At 38.5% G+C, this 18,943-nt stretch overlaps 1 protein-coding gene across 1 annotated transcript in view; it reads left to right on the forward strand.

Annotated features, from left to right (window-relative positions):
- Positions 1-18,943, forward strand: part of GRAP2 (GRB2 related adaptor protein 2) — a gene marked incomplete in the record, with an annotated part of 180,549 nt that overhangs the window by 102,261 nt on the left and 59,345 nt on the right. The window contains 1 exon segment of the mRNA XM_072421157.1: positions 6,946-7,065. Coding sequence (XP_072277258.1) covers positions 6,946-7,065 — 120 coding nt within the window.

Genomic DNA, 18,943 nt, shown 5'->3' on the forward strand with positions numbered 1-18,943 from the left:
CTCTCGAGATTTAAATTGGTGCAATTGGTAAGATTACAAGCTGAACCACCTTTTAGGATGATCTGTTTAGAATCAAGGTCTATACTCTTCTGGGAAACATCACAAAAAACATGGAGTAGTGAAGGGAGACCTATGGCTGACAGGGACAGACCACATGTTAGCTTGCAGAGTTGGAAAAAAATCTGCATACCAAAAAAGGCTACATTCTCTAACTAGGCTGGTCTTCGAAGAGAATGGCTCCATGCTGCCAATTTTGTCACATCTTGTATATGTATTAAACTAGTTGTGACCACTAATAGTCTGCATTGGAAGCCTGTGTGATAGTATAAAAATGCAGGAAATCAGGAACATGGCACTATTGCTATATATCAGAAAGTGTTTGTATAAGAACCTTCATGACAGGATTTCCAGGTAAGAGACACCATTACAGTGTATACACTCAAGGAGAGAAAACAGAAATCACTGCCTACAGTAGATGGGGCAGCATTGTGGCTTAGAGTTTAGAACGGTGGCCTTTGCAGCGCTAGGTCCTAGGTTTAAACCTCAGTCAGGACATGAACTGCATAGAGCTTGCATGTTCTCCCTATGTTTATCCACAATTAATTTTTGGAGTCTGCTATAGCCCCCCAGGAGCTAAGGAAGAAATAGAAAATCAACTACTAGCACAGATGGAAAAAGCAGCAAAAAGTGGAAGTGTTTTAATCATGGGAAAATTCAACTACCCTGAAATTGACTGGAGCAATGGCACTACAGGAAAAGCAAAAAGGAGGAAATTTGTGAATTTAACACAAGATAAATTTTGGTACAGTTTATGGAAGCCCCAACTAGAAATGATACTCTGCTGGACCTCGTTCTTTCTAACAATGCAGAGCTTATACCAAATGTTCAAATAAGATAATAATAATATTATTATAAAATTTCAAAAAAACAGGAAACATAAAAATATTTCATTTTAAGAGAGCACATTTTTCATTATTAAGAGCGGCTCTCTGTGACTTGGACTGGGAGACAATATTGGCCTCAAAGAACACAGAACAGAAATGGGAATGTTTCAAGTCTGTTCTACAAAAGCACCCTGCAAAATATATTCCAATGGGTAATAGGTTTAAGAGGCTAAAATTAAAACCTATGTGGCTCACAGCTGATGTTAAAAAAGCCATAAGGAACAAGAAAAGGGCATTCCAAAAATATAAAAATGAAGGATCACCTTCATCATTTGAAAACTTTAAAGAATATAACAAAAGATGTAAAGGAAAGTAAGGGAAACCCCCCAAAATTTTTCAAATATATTAATAGCAAAGAGATCAGACCAGAGCATGTAGGCCCCTTAAAGGATGTTGCTGGGTTGGTAACTGGGCACAAAGACAAAGCAGATTTACTAAACACTTTTTTTTAGTTCTGTGTACACAAAGCAAAATGGCAGAGCTCAAGTCCAAATTCATATTAGCAATGTCCCTGCCTTAAATGAGTCACAATGGCTCACAATGGCTGAAATTTTGTGATGTGAAACAGCTGTGAAAAATTAAGGTTGACAAAGCACCGGGACCTGATGGATTACATCCATGTGTCCTCAAAGAGCTGAGCTCAGTTATTTCAAAGCCAATATTTCTAATTTTTAGAGACTCTTTAGTCGCTAGCAAGGTACCGATGGATTGGCATAAGGCTAATGTGGTTCCTACAAAAAGGGAGCAAAGTCATTACCAGGTAACTACAGACCGGTTAGTTTAACATCCATAGTTGGAAGGGTCCTAAAGAGTTTGATAAAGAACCACATAGAGAAGTTTCTGCTAGAAAATAATATTATAAGTGATAGTCAGCAAGGCTTCAAGAAAGACAGAAGTTGTCAAACAAATTTACTCTCTTTTTATGAGGAAGTAAGTAAACAGGTAGACAGTGGAGTAGCAGTTGATATAGTGTACTTGGACTTTGCTAAAGCATTTGACACTGTACCCCACAGACGGTTAATTTGCAAGTTAGGGTTGATAGGTTTGGAAAAATCAGTCTGTAAATGGATAGAGAACTGGCTTAAAGATCCCATCCAGAGAGTTGTAATAATGATTCATACTCTGAATGGTCTAAGGGTTTTAGTGGTATACTCCACGGTTCAGTGTTGGGACCTTTACTGTATAACACCTTTGTAAATGATATAGAGTTTGGGTATAAAAGTACCATGTCTGTGTTTGCAGATGACACCAAGCTATGTAATGGAATTAAGTCCATACAGGATGTCTATAATGTACAAGCAGACCTGGATGTACTGTGTGATTGGGCAGCCAAGTGGCAAATGACATTCAATATAGATAAATGTAAAATTATTTACTTGGGAAATACCAACATGCATGCTTCATACTGTCTAGGGGGAATACATTAGGGGGAGTCAGAAATGGAAAAGGATCTGGGGGTTCAGGTAGATCATCAACTTAATAATAGCATGCAATGCCAAGCTGTAAAATCTAAAGCTAGTAAAGTACTTTCTTGTATTAAAAGAGGAATAGACTGCAGAGATGGAGACCATATCCTGCTCCTGTACAAAGCACCACATCTGAAATATGCAGTCCAGTTCACACCAATTCACAAAAAGGACATTGTTGAATTGGGGAGAGTGCAGAGAAGGGCAACTAAACTAATAAAAGGAATGGAGGAGCTCNGCTNTGAGGAGAGATTAGCTGAACTGAATCTATTCTCCCTTGAGAAGAGACGTATAAGGGGGGATATGATCACCCTGTATAAATATATAAACGGTCCATATAGAAAACTCTCTTCCCCATTATTCACTTTAAGATCATTACAAAGAACAGGAGGACACTCTTTGGGTCTGGAGGAAAAGAAGTTTAAGCTCCGGATAAGGAAGGGATTTTTCACTGTAAGGTCACTTGTGTGTAAGGAAAATGTGGAATCGCCTCCCTTAGGAAGTAGTTGCAGCAACTACTATAGATTGCTTTAGGAGAAAGCTAGATGTTTTTCTAAAAGCACAGAATATAACTGGTTATTAAGGATTTAAAGTAAAGATAACAGTGATTGTTGATCAAGGGAAAATAGGATTGACTCATGGAATCAGGAAGGATTTTTCCCCTGTTGAAGCAAAGTGTACCAGGGTATTTTTTGCCTTCCTCTGGACCAACTATGTGTTATAGGGTTTTATATCTGGATATGTTTATTTCCCTAGTGATTAAACTTGATGGACTTATGTTTTTTTTCAACCTAACCTACTATGTAACTATATGTAACTATGTTTATGTGGGTTTCTCCCAGGTACTCTGGTTTTCACACAAATTCCAAAAATATGCAGTTAATTGGCTTCCCCCCCAAATTGACCTTAGACTGTGTTAATGACATATGAATATGGTGGGACATTAGACTCTGAGTCCTGTTGAGGGCTAGTGACAAAACTATGGAGTTATTGAAGTGCTGCCTATTATGTCAGCACTATGTAAATAATGGATAATAATAATAATTGATGATTTCATCAGTGTTTTGGAAAAACAGTTATTGTATATTGTGGTGGTAGGAATTAATAATGCAGATTTCATGAAGTAGCTGTACAATTACTGAAAAATCACCTATATTAGCTGTTAAAGCTTTACCTCCAGCATGTACACAACTTCAAAAATTGTGCATAGTCACTTAAAGGGCGGGTATTCATTTCATTATTGTAGGCAAAACCTTGATCACAATGGTCTGTTGTTACTTTAAGGGCTGTTATTTGTTTACTTTTGTATTTACACATATTCCACACAAATTGAGTGGGATGGCTCTAGGGGCTGATATCATATCAATCACATAAACTTAGTATTAATAAGCAAGTAAAAAAAAAGAAGTGAGTGTTAATGTAGTTCTTTAATGTAGTTAAAGTGTTCCAGTGGTGATGGAAAGATCATGTCTGAGTGGGATGCGGTGGAGTTTCAAGGCATCACTAATAACTATCACGCAAAGGATACAGTAGGGCAGAGGCCTGTGTGATGGCATGAAAATGTGGTCTGGAGCAACCAGGAGCAATATATAACAGCAAAGTGTGAATTATAAAAGTTTTCCTTGAATAACCAAAAAGTCAGTGGCCTGGAGCGGGTTTCGCAATTAGTTTCAAACAGGTAAGTGAAGTTGTCCTATTGTACCATCTTGCATGTTCTCTGGGTAGGGAATAAGGGCCAGGAATGTCAGCCAAGGCAAGCCAATCTGGTACATCAATAGGTTCTACGCCAAAAAATTGAAGTGTGCATTAAAAGAGAAAGTAGACAACCCAAGATAGGAAGTAACAGGTAACACATAGTAAGTGTGCCTGATCAGGAAGTACCTGCAACTGAGCTCCATTAAAATCCAGTGTTCCCTTGGACCAAGCTTGTTTCAAGATCTCTTCTTTAAAGGAATAAATAGGATCCTACATCGTACATCTCTGGGCACGTTTTTGTCTGTGCTGCAGGCATTCTGCACTCTGTGGAGTCAATCTCAGTAGGTGTACCCAGAAGGCGGTTAAGGTTTGCAGCTACTGTCACTTGAAGATTAGGGTTCCTGATAGCTTCTAGCAGGTTCTTGATCTGTGTATTATTACAGCAGTTACAGTTTTCCTGTTCTTCAACCTGCAGTAATTGTGAGGTGGGGTGCTGCTTGTAGGCCATTTGTGTGGATTCTAATATCTGAACTTGCCCGTCCAAATTCACTGAGGAGTCCTTTATGGCTTCAACACAGGTTTTACATGTGCAGGTTTGCTGTTTCACCACCTCTACAACTCTGGCAAGGGTTGATTTAATCCTGGCTGCCAAAGCCTCAAGTTTCACTTTTGTGGGAAGAGAGCATAAGATGTCCTGCAGATCTGGAAAGCTAAGGGGCTTGTGCTCTTATCACTGGTGACTGGGAGGTCTGAGGAGTCAGGGAGGAGGGGGATTGCTGCAGGTAAAGCAGTAACTGGCTGCTTACCCAGGGTGGGGCGTCTGCAGATGCTTTTAAGTGTGGAGGAATCTGGAGGTCCAGGTTGGCTTGTGGTAAAGGTTCTTCCACTAGGAAGTATGTAAGAGACCTGTTTTTTTCTGTTTACCAGGGCCTGCTGGCATCCCATGTTACCCAAGCATATGAGCGACCAAGTAGGATGGCAGTTAAAGCAGCTAAACTAGAAAATGGTCTATGACACCTTTTTTTACGGGACGCACATGACAATTAGACTGAAGGACTAGGTTAGTTTATAATATAACTGCATATCTCATTATCGCATTGTGTTCCAGTAACAGCAATTCTTGATCATCATCTACTCACCCAATTTATCAAAAGGGAAACTACTAGACTTAACATCAAATATGTCATCAAAGAAATCAAAAACAACTATAACTACTTGGTCTTCAAAGTACTTTACCTGAGCAAAACATATAATTTGCAAACTGTGCCATCCATTCCTAAATAAAAAAGAAAAACCTTGTGCTAGTATATTTCTTCTCCAAATTTAAGATCTTTAACCTTCTTAAACGTGACTGGAGATATAAAGTGTATTCTAACATTTAAATTATATTGAATGTGTGGCATTTTAAAGCCACTAGGCAATGAACTATAATTGCTTATGTGCATAATTAGGCACATAAATAATTAGGCACATTTTTATCCAACATGACGTTAATGAATCATTAGACACAGTACATTAGCACTAAGTGAATTTCTGGATAAAAATGGCTTATTGCAAAAAAATATTATTTGTAAAATATTATTCAAGCATAAGAATTCAGTAAATCTATGAAACAATTGACATATAGATTCAATAAATACACCCAGTCTATAAAATCTAGCATTTCTGTTGTGCCATTTTGGGATGTTGGAGCTAAATTATTCATCCTGGAAATAAAGGAATGTCAGCTGCTTTGAACAAATACACACAAATTTCCATTGTGGGAGAACAGACAGGCACCTCAGTATATTTCTCATTGCTGTTCTTATTTATTGCACAATTGATTCCATCTTTATACACATTATAGATTGCCAATAGGTGGGACATACACTAGCCAATATTACATGTAATCCAATACAATATTGCTTAGTGTCTTTTCAATTTAGTGTCTACGTTCTTTCAAAGTGGCATAATCCTCATTATCTTCTGATTTCCACTAAAAATATCCACATGTTTACTCAAGCTTTTGTGTTAGCTATGTGTTTTAACTTTCTCCTCTAACCGAAGATGTCATATTTACCTAGGTTATGTTGCTTTTTTCCGTTTTACTATGTATTTATCACAGTATTTTAGACATTTTCTATGTGATTGAATTTTGTTAATAATTAGAATGATTAACTAACATTTTTTTTTATTATTTGATTTTAATAATTCATCCCTAATTTCAACCTTCCCAAGGGTAAAACAAAAAGTGGTATGGCCCCTGCAGTTGAATGAGATATTCTGGGAGGTCACACAGGACTATGAAAATCTCTGTATTGGGATGTTTACAGACATAGATGAGTGTAGTAAGACTAATTTGGTGACAATATCTAAATCAAAATGACCATATATGAATATTAATATGAATATTAACCAATCTAAATATAAACCAAGGTACTTACTTTTACCTAAAAAATACAGTAACCAACAGAAATGCAATACAATTATTGTGCAAATACATCCATAGCGTGTAAAATCGAAACATTATCTACATAGATGGTTCTGTGTCATAATGTAAAGTGTGTAAACACTAAAATTTATCTACATAGATGGTTCTGTGTCATAATGTAAAGTGGGTAAACAATCTTATATTATCTAAGATTGCAAGAGTTTGTTATAGAATTACACTTTACATGAGGACACATTACCATTTAGTGTCCATTAGTATAAACTAAGATTCTTTTGCTAAGGTCACCAAAAGTTTAAAAAAATCTTAATATTAGTATAAGTAATAGGGGAAATATGGTACCTATTCACTGTTATCTAACAATGTACTGTTCATTTTTTACTCACATTTATTTATTCAATCTTGACAACAGGTGGTTTTGTGAGAATGTTTCACGTACTGAAGCTGAGAATGTGCTTATAAGCAAACCTGTTGGGTTTTTCATCATGAGAGCCAGCCAGACGTCCAAAGGAGAATTTTCTATCTCAGTAAGGTAAACTATTAACACTGATATAGTGAAATGCTTTGCAAGTGTCAGTTTAATAAATCAGTATTTGTACAAATGCACTGTCATAGTAATCAAACTAAACAGTCGTAATAATGGGATAGTTTAACAAACCCTGAAATTACCTGGTGTAATGGCACTGCTGTAACTGAAAAATGGTGAATATTTATTACAGGGCAATTATTAAAACATTTAAACCCAAACTAGAAATTATCAGTTCCTGGACCTATTAAGCTGCTTAACAATGCAGAGCTTTTTTCAAATGTTCATGGATAATCTGATTTAGGTAATAACAGCTAGAAAACATTTGACCCCTGCCAGAACATACAAGTTTGGGAATATTACAAACAATGGTATAAAAAAAGTATTTTAGTGGACAGAATTGGCATGATCAGACTAGTGGATAGAGGAAAACTGGCTGCAAAATATTGATCCTGTATGCAGTGGTAAAGGGGCAGTTTGTCACTCCTGTCATCTCCTTGAAGACACTTGTAAATGCTTAAAAATGCTTGAAAAAGACTAACAGTGACAGCCTGTTACCACTCCCTGAGACCTAGTGTTTAATAGTAGGTGCCCGGGGTGGTAAACAGTGAAGTAAAATACTGCTGGTCAGAACATGCCTTGTAAAAAAAGGCAAAATGGGCAGGAGAGGATGACTAGAAGGTATGATGGCAGACAGCATGTTTAAAAAAAAAGGAAATAACATAGGTGGTGTATACAGGAGGGGCATAAACGTTAGATAGTTGGGGTGGTGTGGAAGAAATGAGTGTGAAGGGTATGTGCACAAATGGAGTGTGCATGGCATAACAGCAGACTACTTGCAGGTTCTGTATGAGCATGAAGATACGACTGAGAGCAGCATGGGCAAGAGAACAGTATGGACAGGAGAACAGTGAGGAGGGTATGACAGTAGACCCAGTGTTTAGAAGAGGTGGTGAGAAAATATGGCAGTGCACCTAATGAACAGATAGGATGTTTTAGATCTTGTAGCAGAGGAGTGGAAAGTGACAAATGTTTTATGGTTGTGGATGACAGGTATCCTTTCTGGAGGCCTGTTTAGACTCCTGATGCCTTCCCTGTATTCATGAAACACAACCTAGAGATGTATGCAAGTTTAGAGTACCTGCATGTGATTAAGCAGACTGTATGTGAGAAGCTGGAAGTGATCTGCATACAAATGAGTGTATGTGATATCCGAGTGCAGTCTCTGTGATGTCTGTATGTGTGTGTGTACACTCCATTTGCTGTGTTCTGTACACTTGAATATTATTATTATTATTACACAGTATATATATAGCGCAGACATTTTATGCTGTGCTGTACAAAGTCCATAGTAATGTCACTAATTGAATAGGAAATATAAGACAAACATTTCCTGATAATTAAAAAAAAACAAAAAAAACTTTATTTTCAAACCAATTTCCTAAAACTAAGGGGCACTTTTAGATTGGGACCAATAACTTTTACAAAAGAGTACATGAGAGAAAGGGTACTGTTGAAACATTTTTAAATGAAAGGTTATGTACTTAAAAGACAAAGAACATGAATGGATTGTACAATTTAGAAAAACAAATCAATAATAGCGTGTACTGGTGAATTTTAAACATAAAACCATAAAAAGACAGAGATGCATTGGCATAGAAGAGAGATACAAGAGTAGAATAACTAAAGGAATAGAGCAAAACTCATCTAATAAAAAAACCTAACCACATTTCCTCCATCTACCCCCCACCTCACTCTAAAAACCCATTTTAGATATAAGGTTTGGTCTCCAAAAATACCATAACTTTACTAAAAGTGCAGTTACACTGTAAAGATAAACAAAATGGAAACAGACACAAAGATGGGTATTTGGCATCTGTTAAGCTCACCTCCAGCCAAAACAGTGTTTGGTTTGCTTTGGACAAAACAATATCTGTTGTGTTTCTTCTACAGTCAGTGACCCCACTGTGAGATTTCCACTGATTTCCTATCAGGGTCTTATAGTTATTATTGCTGCCATAGTGACAACTACTACTTCAAGTATTGTCTTTCTGCCTCAGGCTTCCACAAATCCAAAAAAGTGAATCTCCCCAACAGGTTAAAGGACAATAATAAAAGCTTGGTCAAGGTTTCACAGGTGATTTAAGTTCCTGTCAGACTCACCTTGAGCTTGCTCACTGTCTGGCTGGTGAAACAAGTAGCTTTTTAATCAAGTGGATTTGGAAAAAATAGGAGTTTGAAAACAAAAGGAGTTAAATCCTTATAGTAACCACAAACTGTAAGTAAACTTTTATAACTCCTTGTAAACAAACAAACAGTGTAACTGTGAACATTGTAAAATGAGTGGTAGCAAGGTGGAAAGTTTAGTTCAGTGCACAGTCTGTCACATGTATGCACAAATGGAGCAACAGCTCCTAGGTGAATACCCCTGTGACAGATGTGAGCAAGTCGCCTTTCTGGTATCTCGCATTGGAGAGCTGGAGCAGCGCATTGCAACACTGAAACCACTGGATCACCTTGAGAGGGGCCCCTTGCTCACTGAGCAGGCAGTTAATGGCTTAGATGTGGAGGGTAGAGAGGGTAATAAGGATGAACATGTAGGGAGTTGGGTTAATGTAACTAGAGGGAGTGGTAGTAGCTCCCAGAAATGGAAGGCCAGCCCTGTGTTTGAGCACCCCAACATGTTTGGAAAGTTATGTGAAGATGTGCAGGTGGCAGACCCAGTGGTGGCAACTCTAGCTGTCACTACTACCCCTAACAGCCGGGAGAGCAGCACATCTAGTAGTGGTGGGGAGGGAAACGCAGGATGGAAAAGACAATTGGTAGTCATATGACCAGGAGGATGGATAGAATAGTTTGTCGCCCAAATCCAATCAACCAAATGGTTTGCTGTCTCCCTGGTGCCAGGGTTCGGCATGTGGTAGACTGAGTAGACAAATTACTGGGAGGGGCTGGACAGGACCCAGCTGTCTTGGTCCATGTTAAAACCAATGACAGTATAGATGGAAGATGGAAGATACTTAAAAATCAGTTCAGGGAACTAGGTTTCAAGTTGAAGAAAAGGACCTCCAAGGCTATGTTCTCTGGAATATTGCCTGTGCTATGCACAACACAGGAAAGGCAGAAGAAGCTTAGACAGCTTAACGCATGGCTTAAGTCCTGGTGCAAAAGGGAAGGGTTTGGGTTCATAGAGCACTGGACTGACTTTTCATTGGGCTACAACCTGTATGTCAGAGATGGTTTGCACCTGAATGAAAGGGGGTCTGCTGTGCTAGGGGAAAGATTGACTGGGCTGTCAAAGTTCCTGGGTATACTCTCTTTCGTAAAGACAGAGTGAAACGAAAGGGTGGTGGTGTCTGTCTGTATGTGAGAAGTGATCTAATAGTGAATGTGAAAGAAGAAATTGCGGATGGAGCAAGCGATGAGGTTGAGGTAAAAAGGAGATAAAAAGGAGATGCAAAACTTCAAAATGAAAAACAGATTGCAAAGGAAAGTAAGGCAAACCCCCCAAATTTTTAAAAATATATTAATAGCAAAAAGATCAGATCTGAGCATGTAGGCCCCCTAATGCATGTTGCTGGGTTGGTAACTGGGAATAAAGACAAGGCAGATTTACTAAAAACTTTTTTTAGCTCTGTGTACACAAAGGAAATTGGCAGAGCTCAAGTCCAAATTCATAATAGCAATGTCACTGCCTTAAATGAGTAACAATGGCTCAGAACTGATATGATTGAGAAACAGCTGGGAAAAATTAAGGTTGACAAAGTACTAGGACCTGATGGATTACACCCATGTGTCCTCAAAGAGACAAGCTTGGTTATTTCAAAGCCATTATTTCTAATTTTTAGAGACTCTTTAGTCACTGGCAAGGTACCGATGGATTGGCATAAGGCCAATGTGGTTCCTACAAAAAGGGAGCAAAGTCACTACCAGGTAACTACAGACCGGTTAGTTTAACATCCATAGTTGGAAAGGTCCTAAAGAGTTTGATAAAGAACCACATAGAGGATTTTCTGCTAGAAAATAATATTATAAGTGATAGTCAGCATGGCTTCAAGAAAGACAGAAGTTGTCAAACAAATTTACTCTCTTTTTATGAGGAAGTAAGTAAACAGGTAGACAGAGGAGTAGCAGTTGATATAGTGTACTTGGACTTTGCTAAAGCATTTGACACTGTACCCCACAGACAGTTATTATGCAAGTTAGGGTTGATAGGTTTAGAAAAGTAAATCAGTAAATGGATAGAGAACTGACATAAAGATCGCATCCAGAGAGTTGTAATTAATGATTCATACTCTGAATGGTATAAGGTTATTAGTGGTGTACCACAGGGTTGAGTGTTGGGACCTTTACTATTTAACATCTTAATAAATGATATAGAGTTTGGGATTAAAAGTACCATTTCTGTGTTTGCAGATGATACCAAACTAGCTAATGGAATTAAGTCCATACAGGATGTCTATAATCTACAAGCAGACCTGGATGTACTGTGTGATTCGGCAGCCAAGTGGCAAATGACATTTAATATAGATAAATGTAAAGTTATGTACTTGGGGGTAACATGCATGCTTCATACTGTCTAGGGGGAATACATTAGGGGGAGTCAGAAATGGAAAGGGATCTGGGGGTTCTGGTAGATCATAGACTTAATTACAGCATGCAATGCCAAGCTGCAATATCTAAAGCTAGTAAAATAGTTTCTTGTAATAAAATAGGAATAGACTGCAGAGATGGAGACATAATCCTGCCCCTGTACAAAGCATTGGTCACACCACATCTGGAATATGCAGTCCAGGTTTGGGCACCAGTTCACAAAAAGGATATTGTTTAATTGGAGAGAGTGCAGAGAAGGGCAACTAAACTAATAAAAGGAATGGAGGAGCTCCGCTATGAGAGATTAGCTGAACTGAATTTATTCTTCCTTGAGAAGAGACGTTTAAGGGGGGATATGATCACCCTGTATAAATATATAAACGGTCCATATAGAGAACTCTCTTCCCCATTATTCACTTTAAGATCATTCCAAAGGACAAGAGGGCACTCTTTGCACTTGAAGGAAAAGAAGTTCAAGCTCAAATAAGGAAGGGATTCTTCACTGTAAGGTCTGTGAAAATGTGGAATCGGCACCCTCAGGAAGTAGTTTCAGCAACTACTATAGATTGCTTTAGGAAAAGGCTGGATGCTTTTCTAGAAGCACAGAATATAACTGGGTATAAAGGCTGTAAAGAAAAATAACAGTCACTGTTTATCCAGGGAACATTTAATTGCCTCATGGAATCAGGAAGGAATTTTTCCACCTGTTGAAGCAAATTGTACATGTGTTTTTTTTTTGCCTTCCTCTGGACCATCTATTTCTTATAGAGTTTTATATCTGGAATATGTTTATTTCCCTAGTGGTTGAACTTGATGGACTTGTCCTTTTTCAACCTAACCTACTATGTAACTATGTAACTTTGAAAACATTTATTCTTCCCATTTTTTATGATAAGGTATTACTAAGATAAAGTCCAATCCCACCACCCCGTGTCATAAATATACACATATTTTAATTTCTTTCTTTTCATTTTTTTAACTGACAATCTTTCTTCATACATTTTTTTCTCATCATATACAAAAATGTTTCACATTCTGAGTGCTTCTACTAAATTTAGAGGGAGTTTTAAGAAAGTAAATAAACCTGAATGACTTAAAAGCCAGAAATGATTTCACATGAAGTTGTTTCATTATTACTGACAGTTTTACAGTACTACATGTAAGCACCTTTAAAAAAAATTATTTAGTTTCCCCTCTGGCAAAGTGGTGGTTATTTTCTTGGCATGTTCTTATTCTCAGCACAAAGCTTACCTTCTCATTATATAGTGACCCCCTTGTGTTACTCACATTCTTGAATGCGTGGGAACTGTCATACATAAGCCCCAAAAAAAAAAATCTAAAGCACACATGAACTGTGTGTGGGAAGACAGGAACAAATCCATGAATAATTCAATCTATAGCTCTAGAGAATGATGTACTAAAGAAGCCAGTGTTAACAGGTAAATTGAGACTTTTATTAATTTACAGTGTACACAAATCATTAGGAAAAATGACAGCATTACCAAATCACTTTAATATTTTGCATGATTAATATTATTATTATACAGTATTTATATAACACCATCATATTACGCAGCACTGTACAAAGTTCATAGTCGTGTTACTAACTGTCCCTCAAAGGAGCTCACAATCTAATGTCCCTAGTATAGTCATATGTGGTTAATGTAGTCTAAGGTCAATTTTAGGGGGAAGCCAATAACCTTAACTGCATGTTTTTGGGATGTGGGAGGAAACCCACATAAACACAGGGAGAACCTGCAAACTCCATGCAGATAGTGTCCTGGGTGGGATTCGAACCTAGGACCTAGCGCTGCAAAGGCTGGAGTGCTAACCCCTGAGCCACCATGCTGCCCATCTTTGTTGCCATAATCAAAATACAGACCCTATTCTTCCTCTTGTGAATTTTGCCTAAATATAGTTTGTAACTAGAAGTCAGAACTGGAATTTTTAATGAGCCAAATTATACATAATGTATACCTGGTGGCAGACAAATTAACTCATTATATACACACACCTTCTGCATGGATAAATATTAAGTGTGCTTCTCTGCTGTTCACCTGAGCTTTCTCTTCTAAAGTACCTGCCTGGTCACAGTTTTTTTTTTTTCACTTCCGCCATAAGAGACTAAAAGGACTGCCCTTCCTGGTCCACGCACGCTTTTAAATCATATCCCACCACAATACCCAATGCTCCTGGGAATGAAGTAACATGACCTCTTACCATTTATGCAATTCTCTAACCAAGTACTTTGTGCACTTTACTGAATTTGAGTCTGTTTCTTCTGAAGAATGCAGGTAATAATTCTTTGGAAAATAACATATATACACTTACATCAATTACTCTATACGTAATAATGTATCATAGCTATTAATTTGGTTCACATCACAGACACAGGAGGCACTGAAAGAGACAGAAGGCACAGGTGACACGAGGATAACCACAGACACAAAGGAACATTGGAACAGCGGAGGGGAAATGGCAGGAAAACAACAGACTGGGCAAAAAGGGGTTACCACAGGAGCTGGACAGGGGAAGCACTGAATTAAACAACAGGTGTAGAGGAAATGCTCAGCAGAGCTAGGGGGCTCGGCACTAGGGAATACACATTGCACAAACACAGACTGCTGTGTCTGAGCTAAGGATGATTAAGAGGTTATTTACTGATTGGCTGGCAGGTTGGGTGAAACTGATAAAACTTGGAAGAGCAGGCATGTCCAGGTTCAAAACTGCCCACATGTGCAGGAGAGAGGCGTCTGCGGTTTAGTGGGGAAGAGGTAGGTGTGACGTTACCCCCCCCCCCTTTCCAGGGCCACCCACATGCCGAGGTCTGGGTTTTAGAGGGAAACAAGATGAAACCTCTTGGCAAAAAGAGGCACAGAAACATCTGAAGCTGGAACCCACGATCACTCCTCAGGACCAAAACCTTTCCAGTCAATTAGGCACATGAGCTTCGTGCAAGAAATTTTAGAATCCAAAATTTGATGGAGTTTATTTTCCTGAGAAAAAACGGGTGCAGGAGTAGCCAATAAAAAGAGACGAGAAAAGCAGAGACACATTGAAAGCATTGTGCAGCTTGAAATGTGAAGAAAGGTGTAACTTATAACAAACTGAATTAATCTTGACAGAAATTACATACAGTCCAATAAAACATGGAGCAAACTTCAGAGAATGTACCGTGCAACGAATATTCCTTGTGAAGAGCCAGAATTTGTCCAAAGGTTGAGCTGCCGAGGTTGGAGCCCAAAGGTGGTTAAAGTCCCTCTGCAGGGCAGAGTGAGTGTACTTCCATAGAGCAGGGCATAGGAGATGAACGGCTCGCCATACACAATGAAAAATGGACCTTGTCCTGGTGCAGACATGATTATTGTCGGCAAACTCTGCCCAAGGTAGCAGAGCCACCCAGTCATCATGATGGGCAGATAAAAGGGCTCCAAGGTTCTATTACAAAGACTAATCGACCCTTTCTGTCGGCCTATTGGTTTGCTGGTAATAGGCTGAGGAGAACCTACCATACCATGAAGTCTTTGAAATTTCCCCAATGTAAAAGTACAGCAATGCTGCTACTGATTGTAAAGCTGGGAAAGGTACAAAGCGGGCCATGTTAGAACAGCGATCCACAACCACCCAAATAACTGTATAGCCATCAGGCTGGAGGAGGATCAGTGGTGAAATCCATAGATAGATGACACCAAGGTTCTGTGGGAATATGTGGGGTAAGAAGCAGGCCAGACTTTGAGCACAGACAGGACAGGCCTTGAAAAGTCTGTCATAGTTACATAGTTACATAGTAGGTTAGGTTGGAAAAAGTCCATCAAGTTCAACCACTAGGGAAATAAACATATTGCAGATATAAAACCCTATAAGACATAGTTAGTCCAGAGGAAGGTGGAACCTGGTACAATTTGCTTCAACAGGGGAAAAAAATTCCTTCCTGATTCCATAAGGCAATCAGATGTTCCCTGGATCATCAGTCACTTTTATTTTTACTTTAAAGCCTTAATACCCAGTTATATTCTGTGCTTCAAGAAAAACATCCACCTTTCCCTTAAAGCAATCTATAGCAGTTGCTGAAACTACTTCCTGAGGGAGCCAATTCCACATTTTCACACACCTTACAGTGAAGAATCCCTTCCTTATCCGGAGCTTAAACTTCTTTTCCTCCAGACACAAAGAGCGCCCTCTTGTTCTTTGTAATGATCTCAAAGTGAATAATGGGAAAGAGAGTCCTCTTTATGGATCGTTTATATATTTATAAAGGGTGATAATATCCCCCCTTTAACGACTTTTCTCAAGGGAGAATAGATTCAGTTCAGCTAATCTCTCCTCATAGCTGAGCTCCTCCATTCCTTTTATTAGTTTAGTTGTGCTTCTCCGCACTCTCTCCACTTCAACAATATCTTTTGTGAACTGGTGCCCAAAACTGGACTGCATATTCCAGATGTGGTGTGACCAATGCTTTGTACAGGGGCAGGATTATGTCTCAATCTCTGCAGTCTATTCCTCTTTTAATACTTTTTAGTACTTTACTAGCTTTAGATATTGCAGCTTGGCATTGCATGCTGTAATTAAGTCTATGATCTACCAGAACCCCCAGATCCCTTTCCATTTCTGACTCCCCCAAATGTATTCCCCCTAGACAGTATGAAGCATGCATGTTGTTAGTTCCCAAGTGCAAAATTTTACATTTATTTATAAAAGTCATTTGCCACTTGGCTGCCCAATCAAACAATACATCCAGGTCTGCTTGTAGATTATAGACATCCTGTATGGACTTAATTCCATTACATGGTTTGGTTACAACTGCAAACACAGAAAGGGTACTTTTAATCCCAAACTCTATATCATTTATAAAGATGTTAAACAGTAGAGGTCCCTACACTGAACCCTGGGGTACACCACATATAACCCAAGACCAATCAGAGTATGAATCAATAATCACAACTCTGCATGCGATCTTTAAGCCAGTTGTCTATCCATTTACAGATTGACTTTTCTAAACCTATCGACCCTAACTTGCATGTTAACCATCTGTGGGGTACAGTGTCAAATGTTTTAGCAAATCAAGTACATTATATCAACTGCTATTCTACTGTCTACCTGTTTACTTACTTCCTCATAAAAAAAAACTAAATTTGTTTGACAACTTCTGTCTTTCTTGAAGCCATGCTGACTATCACTTATAATACTATTTTCTAGCAGAAACCCCTCTATGTGGTTCTTTATCAAACTCTCCATGACCTTTCCAACTATGGACGTTAAACGAATGGGTCTCTAGTTACCTGGTAATGACTTTTGGTAATGGCTCCCTTTTTGAAGACAGGAACCACATTGGCCTTACCCCAATCCATCAGTACCTTGCCAGTGACTGAAGAGTCTCTAAAAATTAGAAATAATGGCTTTGAAATAACTGAGCTCAGCTCTTTGAGGACAGGTGGATGTAATCCATCAGGTCCTGGTGCTGTGTCAACCTTAATTTTTCCCAGCTGTTTCTTAATTATTATCAATCCTGAGCCATTGTGACTCATTTAGGGCAGTGACATTGCTATTATGAGTTTGGACTTGAGCTCTGCCATTTTCCTTTGTGTACACAGAGCTAAAAAAAAGTGTTTAGTAAATCTGCCTTGTCTTTATCCCCTGTTGCCAACCCAGCGACATCCTTTAAGGGGCCTACATGCTAGGATCTGATATTTTTGCTATTAATATATTTGAGAAATTTTTTTTGAGGAAATATTTAAGGTTATTCGAGAAATATTTGAGAAATATTTGAGGTTCACCCTAATTTCCTTTGCAATCTGTCTTTCATTTTGAGATTTTGCACATTTTATCTCCTTTTTACATCTTTTGTGATATTCTTTTATAGGTTTCAAATGATGAAGGTGATCCCTCATTGTTATATTTTTGGAATGCCCTTTTCTGGTTCCTTATGGCTTCTTTAACATCAGCTGTGAGCCACATATGTATTAATTTTAGCCTCTTAAACTTATTACCCATTGAAATATATTCTTCAGTTTGCTTTTGTAGAACAGACTTGAAACATTCCCATTTCTGTTCTGTGTGAGGACAATATTGTCTCCCAGTCCAAGTCACAGAGAGCCGCCCTTAATAATGGAAAATTTGCTTACAGCTTACATTAAATGAAATCATATTACCGGTATGGTCACTGCTACCCAGATTCTCTTTTATTTGCACATTTGTTATAAGTTGTTAGAAAGAACTGGGTCAAGCAGAGTATCATTTCTAGTTGTGGCTTCTATAAACTGTACCATAAAATTATCTTATTAAAATTCACAAATTATTGTATTAAATTCACAAATTTCCTCCCTTTTGCTGTTCCTGTAGTGCCATTACTCCAGTCATTGTCAGGGTAGTTGAAATCTCCCATGATTAAAGCACTTGCACTTTTTGCTGCTTTTTCCATTTGTGCTAGTAGTTGATTTTCTATTTCTTCCTTAGCACTGGGGCGCCTATAGCAGACTCCAATCATTATTGTGTGTTATTCAACCCCACATTTAACTCCACCCATAATGCCTCAACCTCATCACTTGTTCCATCCGCAATTTCTTCTTTCACATTCACTTTTAGATCACTTCTCACATATTGACAGACACCACCAACCCTTTGTTTGACTCTGTCTTTATGAAAGAGAGTATACCCAGGAATATTGACAGCCCAGTCATGCGAAGAACAAAGCCAGGATTCAGCAATACCAACTAAGTCATAATTCTCCTCACTCATTAATGCTTCCAACTCCCCTACCTTGTTTGCTAGACTTTTAGCATTGGTGAACAGGCTCTAACAACCATTGCTGCTTTTACCATCATTGTTTGCCAAATAATTTTGTTTTTCAGTACAGTTAGTACTGCACAATCCAACGTTTGTTTGTAACATGGAAAGCTCCTTACAATTATCCATAATCCTCCCCCCAACTATCCCCAATCCACCCTCCACTAGTGTCTGACCCCTGACTAACCTTTCATTTAGGTGCAAACCATCTCTGGCATACAGGTTGTACCCCAATGAAAAGTCAATCCAGTGCTCTATGAACCAAAATCCTTCCCTTCTACACCAGGAGTTAAACCATGCGTTTAGCTGCCTAAGTTTGCTCTGCCTTTCCTGTGTTGCACATGGCACGGGCAATATTCCAGAGAATATAGCCTTGGAGGTCCTTTTCTTTCAGTTCGAAACCTAGTTCCCTAAACTGATTCTTAAGGATCATCCATTCCTTTTCTGGTGGCTCATACCACTCCCTCTAGTTACATTAACCCAACTCTCTACATGCTCATCCTAATTA

The sequence above is a fragment of the Pyxicephalus adspersus genome, chromosome 8 (assembly GCF_032062135.1).
Source record: "Pyxicephalus adspersus chromosome 8, UCB_Pads_2.0, whole genome shotgun sequence".
NCBI classification, from domain to species: domain Eukaryota; kingdom Metazoa; phylum Chordata; class Amphibia; order Anura; family Pyxicephalidae; genus Pyxicephalus; species Pyxicephalus adspersus.